Source organism: Taudactylus pleione, unplaced genomic scaffold (genome assembly GCF_031769625.1).
Source record: "Taudactylus pleione unplaced genomic scaffold, aTauple2 ptg000038l, whole genome shotgun sequence".
Classification (NCBI taxonomy): domain Eukaryota; kingdom Metazoa; phylum Chordata; class Amphibia; order Anura; family Myobatrachidae; genus Taudactylus; species Taudactylus pleione.
The window spans coordinates 8933398-8951299 of NW_028284440.1; the positions used below are offsets into that span (position 1 = coordinate 8933398).

The following is a 17902-nucleotide window of genomic DNA, read 5'->3' on the forward strand; positions in this document are numbered from 1 at the left end:
CAGGGTTACAGCATAACCAACCAACAGGACTTACGCTTGGGGGTTCAGAATTACAAAACACTAAACATGTGCGGAATCTTGGTGTTGTCCTGTATAGTGGCTTGACACTTAAACATCAGGTATCAGCCACAATCAAATCCTCATTCTTTCATCTGAGGAACATAGCCAGGATCAAGCACTTAATTCCCTCAGAAGATCTGCCTAAAGTCATACATGCATTTATATCATCACGCCTAGACTACTGCAACGCCCTCTACCTCGGTCTCCCAGCAAAAGAATTGCACCACCTGCAGATGGTACAAAACACAGCTGCCAGGCTATTAACCAACCAGCCACATTCCAGCCACATAACACCCATTCTCTACTCTCTTCACTGGCTGCCTGTCAGATGGCGAATTGTTTTCAAGATTGGCTTACTAACTTACAAAGCCCTACATGACCATGGCTCAGGGTACCTGAAGCAGCTTCTGATTCCTTACCATCCCTCTCGATTACTGCGATCCATTGACGAAGGACTATTAACAGTACCTAGAATCTCACGGAATTCGTCTGGGGGTCGAGCTTTCAGTTTTGTGGCTCCAACCTTTTGGAACTCACTTCCCCGCACAGTTCGAGTGGCCTCCACTCTAGAATCCTTCAAAAATAGACTCAAGACTCACCTATTCACCCAAGCATTTCACTAATGTCCCTTGTTTAAGCTTATTTTGTATTTTGTACTGTAAATGTATAGCACTTTGAGTCCTTTAGGAGAAAAGCGCTATATAAATAAAATTATTATTATTATTATTATTAATTCAAAGTCCATCTCATAAATCCACTTGGTTTATATTCTAGACATTGATTGTATATAATCTCCACCTCTCCAGTCTTGTTGGATTTTTTGTATGACCATACATTTAAGATCCTTAGGGTTATTATTGTGTTGCACATGGAAATGGTCTGAAATGCTATGTTTTTTTAATCCTTTTTTGATGTTGTTAATATGTTCACTTATATAAATTTTCATTTTCCTCTTGGTCCTTCCCACATATTGTAGTCTACACTCACATTGCAATAAGTATATTACTCCTTCTGAGTCACATGTCATATGCTCTTTTACTGTATATTCTTTTTGGAAGTTCACAATTCCCTTAGTGGATACTGTTGCTAAATTGGTGCATCCTTTGCAGTGGTTACAATGATAGAATCCTTTGTTGCTTTTTTTTGCTACTTGTCCCTTCAAGTCAGATATAGCTGGAAGTGAGAGAGGTTTGTAGAGTATTTGCTTTTCTGTATATCATGACTGGTTTTGATGGAATAATTTCTTTCAGAAGTGAGTCTGTTTTTAAAACGTGCCAGTGTTTCTTTAGAATGTTTTCCAGAGGCTTAATATTGCTGTTGTACTTGGTGATAAACGGTAACTGAGGTGTACTGTTTTCTTCTTTTTTGTTATATTTAATTAGGTCATTTCTATATTTCTTCTGTATTGTTGCTAAGCTTTTCTCCAGTAATCTTTTGTTGTAACTTCTTTCTTCAAAACGTGCCTCCAGTTTGTGGCTCTGTGCAATATAATCTGTGTCTTTGGAACAATTTCTTCTAAGTCTTTGGAATTGTCCCCCTGGTATATTCCTGATCCATTGGGGGTGGTGATTACTTGAGGCCAATAGATAGTTATTACAGTCACATCTTTAATGAATGTCTTGGTTTCTATCTGATGGTTAGCTGTGAAAATGTCTAAGTCCAAAAAGTAGATTTTCTCTCTGCTGTGTGATGAAGTGAATCCCAAATTAAGATCGTTTGAATTTATGTATGTCAGTGGGGCCCTGGCAGTGTCCTGAGTGCATAGTGACGGCCAGCGGTTTCCTCAGTGCAGGAGTGCTGACAGTGTCGGCTATGCATGGATACCCTCGGTGTGGGCGTAGTGGCAGTGCGGGGTCACTGACTAAGTCCTCGATATGTGGAGGAGTAGGGCAGGGGTGCTGGCAGTGTCTTTAGTGCAGGGTGCTGCTGGTGTCGACAGTGCAGGGGTGCCAGTAGTGTCCTCAGTGTGGGAGTGCCGGCAGTGCGTGGGGTTGCTAACAGTGTCCTCCGTACATGGGATGGCAGTACTGCGGTGATGGCAGTGTCCTCAGTAAAGGGTACCGGCGATGTCAGCAGTGCGGTGGTGCCAGCGGTGTCTTTAGTGCAGGTTTGCTGGCTGTGTCAGCAGTGCAGGGGTTGCTGATGGTATCCTCAGTACGTGGAATGGCAGTGCTGCGGTGCTGGCAGTGTCCTCAGTGAAGGTACCGGTGATGTCGTCAGTGCGGGTTTGCTGACTGTCGACAGTGCAGGGGTGTTCTCAATGCAGGGTGCCGGCGATGTTGGCAGAGCGGGGGTGCCAGCGGTGTCCTCAGTGCAGGTTTGTTGACTGTGTCAGCAGTGCAGGGGTGTTCTCAATGCAGGGTGCCGGTGGTGTCGGCAGATCGGGGGTGCCAGCGGTGTCCTCAGTGCATGTGTGCTGACCATGTCGGCAGTGCAGGGATTACCTTAATATTTCTACACAAACAAGCTTCTTCCGGACGATGTGACCTACTGGATAAGAATGTCGACTGAAGACGCCGTCGATACATTTCTCCAGAGGTTCCACATTGTGAGAAACCATAATATAGGTAAAGTGCATATGAAAATGAATGTTCCCAGAGTGATGAGAAATGGGTGGCATGTCTTCTGGTATGTGGCACGCCCAATTTTTGGCACTATCTCAACAATGCATAACTGCTGATAACCCTTTGTTACCAGTTAGTGTTGCTAGATAGTTAACAAACCACCCTCTGATTAAGGTTGTGTGACATGTGGACTAACCTCTTTTGCACACCACTGCCACCTACCACCATAGTGTCTGCCAATATTTTAGACATCATTATGCCGCAAATTCAATACCTTAAGGCAGTGGTGTACCTATAATGGGTGCAGGATGCGCATTGCACACAGGCCCATTTGTCAAGAGGGGCACCACACCCCTATACTTGCATTCATCTTTCCAGCAATGTCTTCAGAAAGATTGCACCAGCACTGGACACAGCACAGACACTGGAACTATACCAGAGTATAATTTATCTGCTAAGTATGCGTCATCTTTCTGAAGACATCACCAGAAAGATTGCGACACCAGTAAAGAGCATGGGTTAGGGTCGCTGCTTGGTAGGGGGCACACTGGTATTCCATCTCTTAAAATGCCCCCACTCTTTTTCTCCAAAAATTATATTAACCTCATAAAACTTTATATGAACAATTTTTAACAACCACTCATTGTCATGGCAAACCATACTGCCACTCTTAGATGTTCATAAGGGACACTGATTCAGGTTCGCTATTGCCACAGCAGCTGAGATTCAGTACGCAGCTGCTGTGTAAAAATATGCAAATGATGCAGCTGCCAGGATGTGTCTTTGAAAAGCCAAACATATTTGAACAAAGACACAGCATTGGTCGCAGATCATTTGATGTTAGCAATCCTGAGTAGCTATATGGCAGCGAGAACTGAGACGCCAGAGCCATATCTTCATTCGGGATCACAGATGCAGGATGTGACATGCCCCAAAAAGTTCATAACACTCCTGCGATTTTAGCAGACACTCCTTGTTACCACCCTCAAATGCTCCCTGACTTTCAATTACACAGCATATAAATACCAGCTATGTGCGACTATGGCAATGTACCTTGATGCATGTGCAGACAGTCAATAATCGCTCAACTGCGCAAACATCAGCATAGCGGGCAACTCTAAATCAGGCTCAATGTGCAGCCAGTAACCTATAACAACCAATCAGATATCTCCTTATCAAACTTGCTCTTGCTCTATAAAAACAAATTGCCTGCTACACATTAATGTATCATTCTATTTCTATACTGTTGATAAACCATGCCTGTTAGAAAAACACTATTTGTAACAATGCACCTGGCAGAACCATGCAAACCCTGGCACTAAGGGCCTGATTCAGAGATGGGCAGTATTGTACAGCCATATAGAAATGGGCTGTGGCCAGGAAATCTGCATCCACGCAGACCCTGGCCTTGTCCCTCCCAGAAAATAAGGGTGACACGTCCCCGTTTCCAGGAATGGTGGCCATCCACGTCCCAGCTCTGCCCGACCCCCCAAGCACCACAGAATGTCCATCATGCTGCGGCTATGGGGGGCAGTGAGCGAGATCAGAGGACATGTTCTGCACATGCACAGAACGGGACCTGTACCTGCACAGTGGTTAGCATACATCTCTGAATCAGGCCTTACTGTAAGTGCGGTAGTATGCCAATGTAAGCTAATGTTTTCACTAACACAATTTGATCAGAATTTAGAACATAATTATTTCTTGCAGCTCAAAAATGTATTTAGAATACTTTTTTTTCATATGTATGTATGAAATGCTATGGCAAAACCTATTTCATCAATATAATTGATGTCTACTATGTGAAGGTATGCAGTCAGGATGTCGAGATTCAAAATGTTGATATATACAGAACATCATTCAACAAATCAAATTCACAATATCGACGCTGACATAACGTCGGCACCCCGATATTAGGGTTATGGCTAGAGTTAGGCTGCAATTGGGTTAGGGTTAGGCTATGGTTAGGGTTAGATGAACAATGCATGCAATATCGTATTGTCAACATGCCAACTGTCCACATTCAAATTGGCATCATTATGTCAATCACAAAAATAGTGCACAGCAGGGGTGATTCAGCAGAGGACGCAGTAGTTATCGCAGCTGCTAATGTGTTATCAGTTGTGATAGCTGTAATATGGTAATGTAGCAGGAGACGTTACACCTCCTACATGCATTATGTATCCGAGCTGTGTCCAAGGATGCAGCATTGAATAATCTGCGATCCCATCAGCCAGCTGAGTGACCCAGTGACATGCGGTGAGGTAACTGGCTGGGGAGGCACTGGCTAATATCAGAGCCAGATTTACAGATACATATAGCGGGAAAATAATTATTGAACACATCAACATTTTTCTCAGTAAATATATTTGTAATGGGGCTATTGTAATGAAATGTTCACAAAATGTCAGCAACAACCCATGCAATCCACACATGCAAAGAAATCAAACCATGGATGTCCATAAATTATGTTATGTGTAATAATGTGAAATGACACAGGGAAAAAGTATTGCACATGAAGAAAGGGAGGTGCAAAAAGCCATGGGAAGCCAAGGCACCAGCTGAAATCTATCAGTAATTAGAAAGCAATCCTGACCCTTGTCAGTGCAAATTAATATAAACTAGTTCAGTTCCAACTGATGGCCTATGAAAGGTTGTCTCATTACCAAGGTGTCACACAAGAAATCTCATGATGGGTAAAAGCAAAGTGCTCTCTCAAGACCTTCGCAACCTTATTGTTGCAAAACATACTGATGGCATTGGTTACAGAAGGATTTCTAAACTTCTGAATTTTCCATTGAGCACTGTTGGGGCCATAATCTGGAAGTGGAAAGATCATCATTTCACCATAAACTGGCCACGACCAGGTGCTCCTCACAAGATTTCTGACAGAGGAGTGAAAAGAATTATCAGAAGAGTTGTCCAAGAGCTAAGGAAGACTTGTGGAGAACTTCAGAAAGACCTGGAATTATCAGGTACAATTGTTCCAAAGTAAACAATAAGTAATGCACTCAACCGCCATGGCCTGTATGCACGCTCACCATGCAAGACTCCATTGCTGAAGAAAAAGCATGTTGAAGCTCGTTTAAAGTTTGCTGCACAACATTTGGACAAGCCTGTGAAACACTGGGAGAATATAGTCTGGTTGAACTCTTTGGATGCCATAATACACACCATGTTTGGAGGAGGAATGGCAGTGCACATCACCCCAAAAACACCATACCAACAGTGAAGTTTGGAGGTGGGAACATCATGGTGTGAGGCTGTTTTTCAGTATACGGTACTGGTATACTTCATACGGTTGAAGGAATGTTGAATGGAAAAATTTACGGAGACATTCTTGATAAAATCTGCTGCCATCTACCAGGATGCTGAAGATGAAATGAGGGTGGAAATTTCAGCAAGACAATGATCCCAAACACACAGCCACAGTGTAGAAGAATGGGCCAAAATCACACCTGAGCAATGCATGTGACTAGTTTCTCCATACAGGAGGCAAAAATGTTGGTGTTCAATACTTATTTTACCCGCTGTATATGAACCCGAGGGTTCATGTGGGCATTATACAAAGGTACTGCAGTATATTGTGCTGGAAATTTGGTGCGTTTTGATCAGGGATGTGTGGAAAAGGTAGACGGGGGGGCACTGCCTCACCTGCCATACACTTTATACTCCAGAGTTTCGACTATAAAAATGATTAGAATACTACAAAGGGGATATTTATAATATTTTCTATCAATTTTTCTTATAATTTTTACAGTAAAAACTGTGGAGTATACCCAAGTGTGACAGGAAAAGCTCTGCATCACCTGACCGCATATCACTGGCCATGGGGTCACGCAAGCCGGCCACCGCAGATACAACACAGAGGTCAGGAAATCTACATCAGCTGATGGCGATCCTGGCCTCTTCCCCCCCTCCCCCCCAACAGCGGCAACACATCTCTGTTTTGCTACTTCCCTGCCCCCAAATGGCAGCAGACTGTCAATCACTGACAGTCTGCTGCCTCTCTGCGTACGATCATGCAGGACCCATTCTGCACATGCACAGTATGGGTCCTGCGCACGAGCAGATTCCTGACTATCGGGAATCTGCGTTCAGCATTGCACATACGTGCAATGCTGAATAAGGCCCAGATTTAAAAACAGTGCTTCTGACTTTGCAGCTCAAAAACAATAAAGGGTGATTCTCTGTGTGATGCATGAGACATTAACATACGTTAAAGTACATGAACTTTGTTGGTAGAAAACATACACCAGAAAAAAATGTCACTACAGTAAATCGTTCCTTCTGGAATTTTTTAAAACTCCTCATATGCTAGAAAGGACATTGTTTACCTTTACCAAGATGGCTGCCAAAGTCATTACTAAGCACATACTTGCCTACTTCTGGAAACCACTTTGAGGGAGATTGTAGAAAGCGACACGCGTAGCGCGTTGCGCAGTTTTGGGGGCGTGGACTGCTCCACCCAAAGTGCGTGTCTAACTCCACCTATGGGTGTCTATACATTCCTATAATCTGATACCCTAGCTCCCCCACTGACATTAATATCTGTCACACACACACACATTACTAGATCTCACTACATACAAACACACTACCAGATCTCACTACATACACACATTACTAGATCTCACTACATACACACACACACTACCAGATCTCACTACACACACACATTACCAGATCTCACTACATACACACACACACACACACACATTACCAGATCTCACTACATACACACACACACACACTACCAGATCTCACTACACACACACACACATTACTAGATCTCACTACATACACACACACACTACCAGATCTCACTACATACACACATTACTAGATCTCACTACATACACACACACACACTACCAGATCTCACTACACACACACATTACCAGATCTCACTATATACACACACACACATTACCAGATCTCACTACATAAACACACACACACACTACCAGATCTCACTATACACACATTACTAGATCTCACTACATACACACACACACACTACCAGATCTCACTACATGCACACACAATTACCGGATCTCACTACATACACACACACACACAATTACCAGATCTCACTACATACACACACACAATTACCAGATCTCACTACATACACACACACGCACATACAATTACCAGATCTCACTACATACACACACACATTACCAGAACTCACCCCACACACAAACACACACACTTACATGAGTAGATATAGGGAGTAGGGACTGACCTGCTGCTGCTGCTGCTACTGCTGCTGCCGGGAACTGCTGGGAGAGCAGAAGGACCCGGAGGAAGACCCCATCAGCTGCCGGCTGCCCAGAGTAGTGCCCGCTGAAAAGAAGACTGCTAAGGAGCCTGCTGCCAGGACCAGAGGGAAGGAGCCACCGGCGCAGAGGACTTCCTGCTGCTGCTGACGCCCATAAATAGGAAGGCCCCGCCGAGGAGACTGGAGGGACAGCCTGACAGCCGCAGGCAGAAGAAGGTCCAGCCCCTGAAGAGGACCCTAAAAGGACCAGCACCACCTTGCATGTGGGTAGAAGGGGCCACCACTGTCGCGTCTCCTGCTGAAGCCTACATCAGAGAGGTACTGTGTAAATAGACGGCCACCACTGTAAATAACCCCGCGGTGGCCGGCCTTCACGTCACACGTTGTGAATGATGTCTCCATTTGTAGGCTCCGCCCGTTGCGCATGCGCAGTGCTAATTTTAAAGGGGTCGATAGAAAAAACGGGAGTAGTGGCAATGTTTGCGGGACAGCGGGAGCCTGAGGTGAAAATCGGGAGGCTCCCGATAAAAGCGGGAGGGTAGGCATGTATGACTAAGCATATGCGACCCCTCGACTCGGCGTCTTGTCTATACCATATCTACATGTGTCTGAGAGTATACTGCATGAACATGAAGCACATGCGTCCCTCCGGAAAAGTATTGTTAAAGCTAGATACTGCTACAGCTGTGTCTATCAGCATAATGCTCTGTATTACATATTGTTACTACTGGCAACCACAGTTAGTGTAAATAAACCTCCAAACTTTCTTAAGGATAAACTGTCTGGACTAAGGGCATGATTCAGAGCCGGACGCTCTGACCAGAGCGCCCGCTCTGAATCAGGGCCCTCCTCCATTAAAATGGAGCGTCCTCCTGGATGCTCGTATAGCTGTGGGTGACCACCCACAGCATATACGAGCGTCCAAAAAGATGGTCGCGATGGTCTTGACCATCGCGACCATCGGACTTGCGATGGAAACCCTGTGGTAGGGTTTCCCAGCCACAAGTCCTGGAGTGATTTTGGCTCTATCAGAGCCAAAATCACTCCCACTGACATCACTAGTGATGTCAGTGGGGCCGGCTTCAGACGGTAGGCGTTCCCATGGGAATGCCTCTGTCTGGCAGGCACGCCCCCGGCACGCCCACCAAGCGGGGCATGGTGTCACTCACCATCGACAGCACACCCCCTTTGGTGCGAGACCCGGAGCGACAGCTTGGCTGTCGCAGTCCGGGTCTCGCGCATGCGCATGACGGAGCTCCCTCCGTCGTGCGCATGCGCAGTGGGGAACATCGACCCACTTGCAAGCGTACTGCCGCTTGCGAGTGGGTCTGAATGACCCCCTAAATCTCCTTTTACACATAACCAGTGGTCCTGGTGCCCGATGCAGACCACGTCCCCTCCGTGTGATGTCATATGGAGGGGCGGGGCCACTAATGCTGGGAATTACAGCAAAGCCCGGAGCATCTTCAGGATGCTCCGGGTGGCTGTAAGGGCAGCGGTGTGCATGCCTGAACACTGCTGGAGATATCCTGCAAATGCACCCTTCTAGCCAGGGTATGCGTCCAGCATCCTGGAGGTTAGGATACCAATGCTTTCATTGCTGGCACCAGAATACTGACACCAGTCAGAATCCTGGCACTGGCATCCAGGCCGCGGGGATGCTGAAGGTAAGTAACGGGGTTGGGGGGAGAGCTAGGTTTAAGTTTATGGGTTAGGCACTAGGGGAAAGTTAGCTTTAGGGTGCGGGGAGGGGGAGGTTAGGTTCAGGCAACAGGGTGGGGGGGTTAGGTACCAAAGAGAGAGGGTTAGGGTACAGAGAGGGAGAGGGTTAGAATACTGACCAACAAGTGTCGGTACGTTAACCTTGTCTGGATCCCGACTGTCGGTATTTCATACCGATTCCCTAGCCAGATGCAGGGGCCATGGGTGAGCGCTCTGTGCGCAGTGGCGGAACTCCCGGAGACAATGGAGTCATTTGCCGCCGGGCTCCAGCCCTTAAGGGGGACCTGGCTCCATTGTCCCCCAGGCCATTCCAGGCACTGCTATGGAGATGGAGCGCCGCTGATCAGCGCTCCACCTCCAGCGGCATCAATACTGGGGGTGCGGTCACACCCCCTATTTGCCGGGCGCCCGCTGAGTGTTACCAGCAGGCACCCGGCTCCTTCTTTCCCCCCGGCGGTAGCCGGAGGAATGGAGCTCACTCTTGAGCTCTGCTTCCGGGTCCCACAAAGCACTATGGGAGTGACGTCATGACGTCACTCCCATAGTTCCGAGGAGCGGGCACTTGGGGATGGAAGGCAGGAGCACTGGAGCAGGGTTTCAGGTAAATATTGTTTTTCTTTTTGCTGTATGTTTGTGCACTCGCAGGGGGGGCTCACTACAGGGGGCATTATTGGTGGTTCACTACAGGGGGAATTACTGGGGGTTCACTACAGGGGGCATTACTGGGAGCACTAAAGGGGCTTACTACAGGGGGCATTACAGGGGGCATTACAGAGGGCTTACTACAGGGGGCTTTTACGGGGGCTTACTAGAGGGGGCATTACTGGGGGCTTACTACAGGGGGCATTACAGGGGGCATTACAGGGGGGCTTACTACAGGGGGCTTTACTGGGGGCTTGCATTACTGGGGGCTTTCTACATGGGGCATTACTGGGGCATTACGGGGGCTTTCTACAGGGGGCATTATGGGGGCTTTCTACAGGGGGCATTACTGGGGCATTACGGGGGCTTACTACAGGGGCATTACTGGGGGCTTGCATTATTGGGGGCTTTCTATAGGGGGCATTACTGGGGCTTACTACAGGGGGCTTTCTACAGGGGGCATTACTGGGGGCTTACTACAGGGGGAATTTTGGGGGCTTACTACAGGGGGCTTTCTACAGGGGGCACTACAGGGAGTTTACTACTGGGGGCTTACTACAGGGGGCTTACTACTAGGAGCACTACAGGGGGGTTACTACTGGGGGCACTACAGGGGCCCTTACTACTGGGGCACTGCAAAGGGGGACCACTACTGGAGGTACTGCACAGGGGGACCACTACTGGGGGAACTGCATAGGGGGTCGGCAGCTGGGGCTGGCATAGGTGCTGGGGGGTGGTACATTTTAATTTGGGGGGGGCACCAACATTTATCTTGCCTCCGGGCACCTGTGATGAAGTTATGCCACTGTCTGTGCGGCCCTGTTCTACACCAATAGGACATATCAACATTAATTGCAGATGCAGCAAATCACCACTCAAAGTGTACTACAGATGCTGGAATGCAACTTTAACTACACAGGAATTCATTTTAAACATGTACAAAGTTGCAGATGAAGCGCAATGGAACTTGGCGTGACAAAAAGATGCATCGTAGCACTTTGTACAACAATAAAGACTTAGTTGCACATAGATATACATATGGTGCACATCAAATTGATCAGTGCAGTCTAGGTTTTATCAGTATTCATATGTCAGGGACTCATAGCTTATGCTGCCTGGTGAAGAAAATACACTGTAAAAGTACTGAAATCTGTAGCCTTATAGATATAGGCGCACTAGTGCTTGTAATTTTTACTCACTGGTGTGTGATTGCGTGTAAGTGCATGTGTGTCGGTGCATGTATGCATGTGTGTGTGGGTCTGTACACAACTGGGGGTCGGGGGAGACAGTGGAGAAGTAGATGCCTTCCAAAATATTGCTGTGTGGCTTAGTTATGCTCTTGAGCTCAACCTTACTATATCCTGACAGCTGAAGCAGTACTGTGTTTGTGCAGCCTACGGATGAAAAGATTTATGCCTAAATCCACAAACATCATCAGATCACCTGTCATTGTATGAAATGTAAATTATTTACTATAGCTAGAGATGTGGTAGGTCATCATAGTGAGTGTTCCGTGGCGTGGCTCTGTTCATGTCACAGTGCATGTTTCAAAAGTAAATAGGTGACAACAAAATGCCTGACTGGAGCTAATGAGTGAGTCAGGGGAGATAAATTCTACAATAAATTCTACTACATCTGAAGTTATCAGCTTCTAGCGTATAACTTAGGAGGAGATGGATAAATAGCCAAATTTTTTTTACTTACTGAATTTTTAATAGTGTTATATTGCAAGCCTTGTAATGCGACTTCCATTTCAATAAAATCAGCAGAAAGTTTAGAAATGTATTGTCAATTTAATAGATTATGTAGACGGTGTCTCAGCGTGAAACATTTTTAGATCAGAAAAATATACAATATAAAAATTAAATGCTTAAGACCTCATCAAGAACAATAGCCAGTAAAATTATAATATGCATGGCATAGTAATTCACTGCACATCCAGTACATATTATAATGCTGATCACTCATCACACAGAATAGTGTAACCACATGGTACATAATAATGTTTTGCAGGTCCTTAGGTTAGACTTGCTGAATGTGACATTGAAATAGTCTTGGAGGAGTAAACGGTGTTTATCCTAGCTTGTACATTACTGATCTGCACTGGCTTAATAAATGCCCTCGTTTTCTCCATTTAATATTTATTTTAAAAAATGTTTGAGGTCTGCTGGGCCCCAGTACTGGGAAGGGGCGTAGCCAACTCAGGAAGGTGTGGCCAGATCCCCTCCTTATAAAAAAAATCTAAAAGATATACTATGCACAGGGGGGCGCAAGTGGCAGATCAGGGGGGGGGGGAGATTGCGATCGCTTCCCCTGTACATCACCTAGGGAGAGAGAGGACTGACTGCTGCAGTAGCAGCCTCTCTCCCTAGCCCAGCACACAGCAGTCTTTTCTCTCTCCCTGCCCAAAGTACTGCTTCCTGTTCCAGGTGTGGTGGAGAGGGGCTGCAGGACCTGGGCCCCTCAAACAGGCCAGTTCACAGATAACCTGCTCCCCCCCTCTTTCGGAACTTTTGGGTCTGAAACATTGAACATGTCAATAACGGCTTAATACACTGCATACTTTCCTACTCCCCGGAACAGCTTGAGGCTCCCGAATCATGGGTGCTGCTCCCTGCTGCCCAGAAGATCAGTCAAGTCTCCTGGGGGCTGCAGTGTGCACCACTTCGTCTGCCCTGCACCGCCCATTGTAGCAACCCTCCCCACTTTACAATACCAATAATCTCTGTGATGAAACAATAGCCCACCGCATCACCCCCTTTGCCATGCCACCCCTCTCGTGCATGCCCTCTGCTGTGTTGACCAGGCTGCCCTCTCCTGGAGGGGGCAGCTAGAAAGTCAGCAAGCATGATACACTGTTTGCAGAGCACATTTGTTTTTGTAACTGAGCATATGTAAATATGAATGATTCAGAGTCACACACATTTAAATTACATCTACACTGGCTGTATGACCGAAGAGGGGTAACTGGGCTGTTACGGGATATTATCACATATGCAAGGTTCAGTGGGGGAGGGTCAATGGAAATCCAGCTACTGTTATGCAGAGTTTGACATAAGTGTAAATAACCATTTTTATTTCAGATGTATGCTTTGCACCTAGTACAGGATGGTGCAAGTGCGTACTGATGATGACGACTAGCATCAAACCAAGCATACAGATAGGGGCGTGGTGGGGAACACTGGAAGATGGCTGGAGCTCTGTATACAGACAAATATATGTCATTTTTTGCACATACAAACAATTTCCATTCAACTCTGCATTAGGGCAATAATATTTAGTCAATACTTATACATTCTACTTCTACTCATATTTCTGTTGTCAATCATACATGTTAGGGCCACATTAAAAGCCACATGGGCCTGGGGCTGAAAATTATTAAGAGCCTATTGTGGAAAGCAGAGTAGCTGTGACCAGTGCTAAAAAAGAAAAAATTGCATAATTTTGTAAAGAAAATCTAAATACAATTTTAATGCTTATGATTTATGGCCGCCCATGTGGCCTGCCGGGTGGCTGGTCATCATTATGCTTTCATTATGATGGGCCTATTTTTCTGCATTGGTGGTAGTCCCATCTACCCCATTGTTTATCTGGCCCTGATGCCTATTTAATATCCTGCACTATGGATAACAGGTTAGAACAGGGGTTCCCAACCACGGTCCTCAAGGAACACTAACAGTCCAGGCTTTAAGGATAGCCATAGCTGAGCACAGGTGACTTAATTAGTACCTTAGTTATTTTGATTTAACCATCTGTGCTTAAGCATGGATATCACTAAAACCAGGGCTGTTAGTGTGTCTTGAGGACCAAGGTTGGGAATCACTGGGTTAGAAGATTAGCCACTTATCTATGTATCACCTGTCCCCAGCAATAATTTGAGTTCTACTATATAACAAGGTAAGAAAAAGTGCGACGGGGTGTTCAAATAATGGATATAGGGCCTGATTCAGAGCTGGACGCTATTTGCGCTCGCTCGTTCAGAAAAAGGGGCCGGATATTTAAATAGAGCGCTCGCTCTTTGCGGTCCGTTGACGCCTCTATGTCTGAGCGAGCGAACGAAACATGCGCTCGCTATTTTGTAAAGACGCCCCCTGGCCGCTCGCATCATACGTCATCTCCACTATTTATTTGATTAATCGAGTACATCGAAAGGCATCTGAACTGCTCGCAGTGCTTGTGGTTGGATTTTCTTACTGCAATCATGCGAACAGTTGAGGCTAAGAAACAACCAAGTGACGTGGTCGATGACGCTGCTTTGTTAATTATGCACACCCTTAAAACGCCCGTTTTGACCGTTTGGCACGCCTGCGTTCGGATCTCCACTCCCCGTTTTCAAGCACCTTCCCCTGTTACCACCCACAAACCCCTCATCCTGTCACTCAGATTAGCAGGCACTCACTATTTTGTGAACACACGTTTTCCGACCGCACTGACTGGTTGGCGCATGCGCATTACGACCCATACGCATGCGCAGATGTGCGAACACTGCTCGGAACGAACGAGCGGCCGCTTACGAGCGGCTCTGAATCAGGCCCATAGTTTATGAGCCTTCAGGGTTTTTTTGTGGCCCCTGTTTGTTTGAAAATCTTGATAGACACTATTTTTATAGTGTCTGACTCATAAGTATTCTCTAAGACATACGAATGTAAACACTGTTAGTAAATACATCTACGACATGTTATTTTAATCCAGTATTCCTACAGAAATGTTGGGTTCTTCCAATTTGTTTTACAGAGTTCATGTAAAGTCAACTATTCCCATAAAATGTAAGCAGGCCCACTTAGCTGCATGGAAAATTGGACCTGGTCCTTTAAATATTACAATTACTAACATTTCTGCTAAAATGAATCTAATATGAACAGGTGTATTAATTATTGTTAATTTTCATTTGATTGAATGTTGCTGTAAATATAATTCCTGGTGACTACTTAAGGCGTGCACTGGAACAAAAAAATATGTAAACCAGTTTGGGGGTTTACACTCTTATTTATGTCCATACATATTATATACAGTATATTATATTAATAAAACCAGGAAAACTAGGAAATTATAAATAGTGTAAATTTCTGTGGTTATTGTGTAAAAAATAATATTGGGGAGAAACTATTATTATTATGACTATTATTAGCATGTATTATAAAGCGCACAAGTTTCTACAGCGCTGTACATGGCAAAGGTACAAAATGGAAAACATGGCAACAATGTAACATTTTTACATAAACAAAGTAACACATTTACATAAAAAGTGTAGGCATGGCTACAGTATAGCCTATGCATATTGCCAGAGTTAGTCGGCCCAGGTGGAGGTATGACCGTGTTGAAATAAAAGAAGAGAGGGCCCTGTTTGCAAAAGCTTACATTCTAAACGGGAGGGTGGATAGTGAGGGTATTGGGGAGGTTTGTGCACTGAGATATAAGAATTAATGTGTATATTTATATTTTGAGTGTAAGAGCCATATAGTTACAATTGTTGCACTACTGTATGCAATAACTTAGGGTTGCATGTGTGACACTGACAGACGCAATCACAGTAGTTATACACACAGGTAAGTGTCATCATGTCCTGCTGGTACTGATTGGGATTGATATTTCTGATATCACTTACCCGGGCGGCTCTGGAAGAGTAAGGATCTTCGAATAAAGCCCACATGCGGGGCCGCAGCCTTCTCCAGCGTCCAGCCTTCATAATAGGACCCACCACATCCTCTATGCCAAGTCTCTTCCCCAAGTCCTCTTCATCCTCATCCATAGGCTGGGGTTCCCCTGTGATCAAGTCCGGTGACTCAAAAATGTCCAGTGCTTCTTCTGCATCACGGTGCTGCCGGTAGGTCATCCAGCAACAGGGCTCAACGTCCGTCTCATCAATGCCCCAGAACGCCAACTCCTCCTCGAAGAGGGGTCCGCACACATCGGCCGGGCAGTGCAGCTTGCCCGTGCGGTAGTAGTTGAGGACATAGGCAAAGACACCTGGATGTCGGTCAAAGAAGAACTCGTTTCCCCGACAGCTGCTCTGGAAGGGACCCGGGAGCGGGTGTTGCTCCAGCCCTGGGTCACTGTGAGATTCGCATGCTAGCAGTGCCAGCCGTGTCCCTGGCACGGTTTTTAGGGTACTCCGGTATGTCTCGTGCCGTGTGCCCCCCACATTGAGGATTATCCTCTCGTTCTCATCGATCTTACCCATATCTCTGGATCCGACATGACGCGCATGGGTTGCAGGTGATAATAGCTCGAGTCCTGCGGAGACAAAGTAGAGGAGGGTAAAAAATAAGGGGTGCAGTATGTGGACGGGAAATAAATGCACGAACTATCTGGTTACAGATATAAAATCTATAAAATATTTCATGTTACAGATTTCAAACATCACTAAACTTCCTGATATGCGGTTAGTAAGAAGTTCCCAAGTTCCCTCCTACCTGTCACACTGCACCCCGCCTCCTCCTTATCAGAAGTCACATAATATGAATATGATCAGTCACCATTCGGTGTCAATAACACCCCACGGGTGCTGCACAGATCAGACGTATCATATTTGCAACATATAACAGTATGTTTATTACAGCGATTAATACCATAATTGCACACCAATAAACCTACTGCTGATATACCCCCCTTACACACACCCCTATTGTTATCTGTTACAGTATGTTGGACGGAAGCAGCCAGAACTAGGCATATACATCTATGTCTATCCCTGCATGCATGTACTGTATGTACAGCAGCGCATCTCTCCTTACACAGAGATTCATACAGGCAAACCCCCCGCCATACCACAGTGTGTGAGAGAATAAAAGTGCATTTTTAATTGCAAGTCTCTCTTCGTCTTTTTCTAGTAAAGATAAAAGTCAATAATCGATCTTGAAGTACAAACTACCTGTTCGTTTTCTTATGATTGTTGTATTATTCTTCCAACTCCGAAAGGATGAAATATCTGTGTCAGTCCATTTTAAAGCGCATCTTTCTCCTCGTTCTTAACTATGTGTGCTGTAAGGATGCCAGGAACACAACAGGCGGTAGCCATTAAATATGAGAGCAGAAAGAATTCACCATCTCCTAAGTGAATTACAAAAACAAGTGTGTGATCCTGGCGTTTCCCAAGCCTTAGGCTGGAGAGGATGGTGCGGTGGCTCCAATGGGTGGAGATGGTGCTGTCTCCTTGCCTGGGGAGAGGAGCTGTCCTTTCAGCACCACCGCACAAACTCATAGCACAGCCTTCACACACCCTCCAATGGGAACATCCTTCGCCCCCTCATGAAAGACTCATCTGCTCTATTTTAAAACCACACATTTTGTGGCAGAGGGTCTGTCATCACCTCTTCTCAGATAACTGATCATCTATTTTTCTATCAGCAGTAAGCGATAGTTTTATCTAGTGAGAGACAGTGGAAAAGCGTCACCTAGTTACAGGTGAAATCCCTGCCAAGTCTCTCAGCAGCTTTTACTGCTTGAGGATACCTAGCAACCCAGGGTTCCGTCTACACTGAGCTATTTCTTTGTGTAACAGTGTTATTGTGCACAACAGTATATTCAACTGCATTTACACTGGTCCAAACAGCAGCATTCCACTTATGGCTCCATAGGATGATGTTCTCATGCCCTGTAATCAGATACCAGTGAAAAAATTAGTAAT

At 45.6% G+C, this 17902-nt stretch overlaps 1 protein-coding gene across 6 annotated transcripts in view; it reads right to left on the reverse strand.

Annotated features, from left to right (window-relative positions):
• KCNC2 (potassium voltage-gated channel subfamily C member 2) overlaps positions 1-17527 on the reverse strand; it is a 283521-nt gene extending 265994 nt beyond the window's left edge. For all 6 annotated transcript variants that reach the window (XM_088452541.1, XM_088452540.1, XM_088452544.1 and 3 more), the window contains exons 1-2: positions 17147-17527; positions 15881-16509 (exon numbers count right to left, since the gene is read on the reverse strand). In XM_088452541.1, coding sequence (XP_088308667.1) covers positions 15881-16456 — 576 coding nt within the window. In that variant the 5' untranslated portion in view covers positions 16457-16509; positions 17147-17527. The remainder of the gene's footprint in view (positions 1-15880; positions 16510-17146) is intronic.
• Positions 17528-17902: the final 375 nt, after the last annotated feature.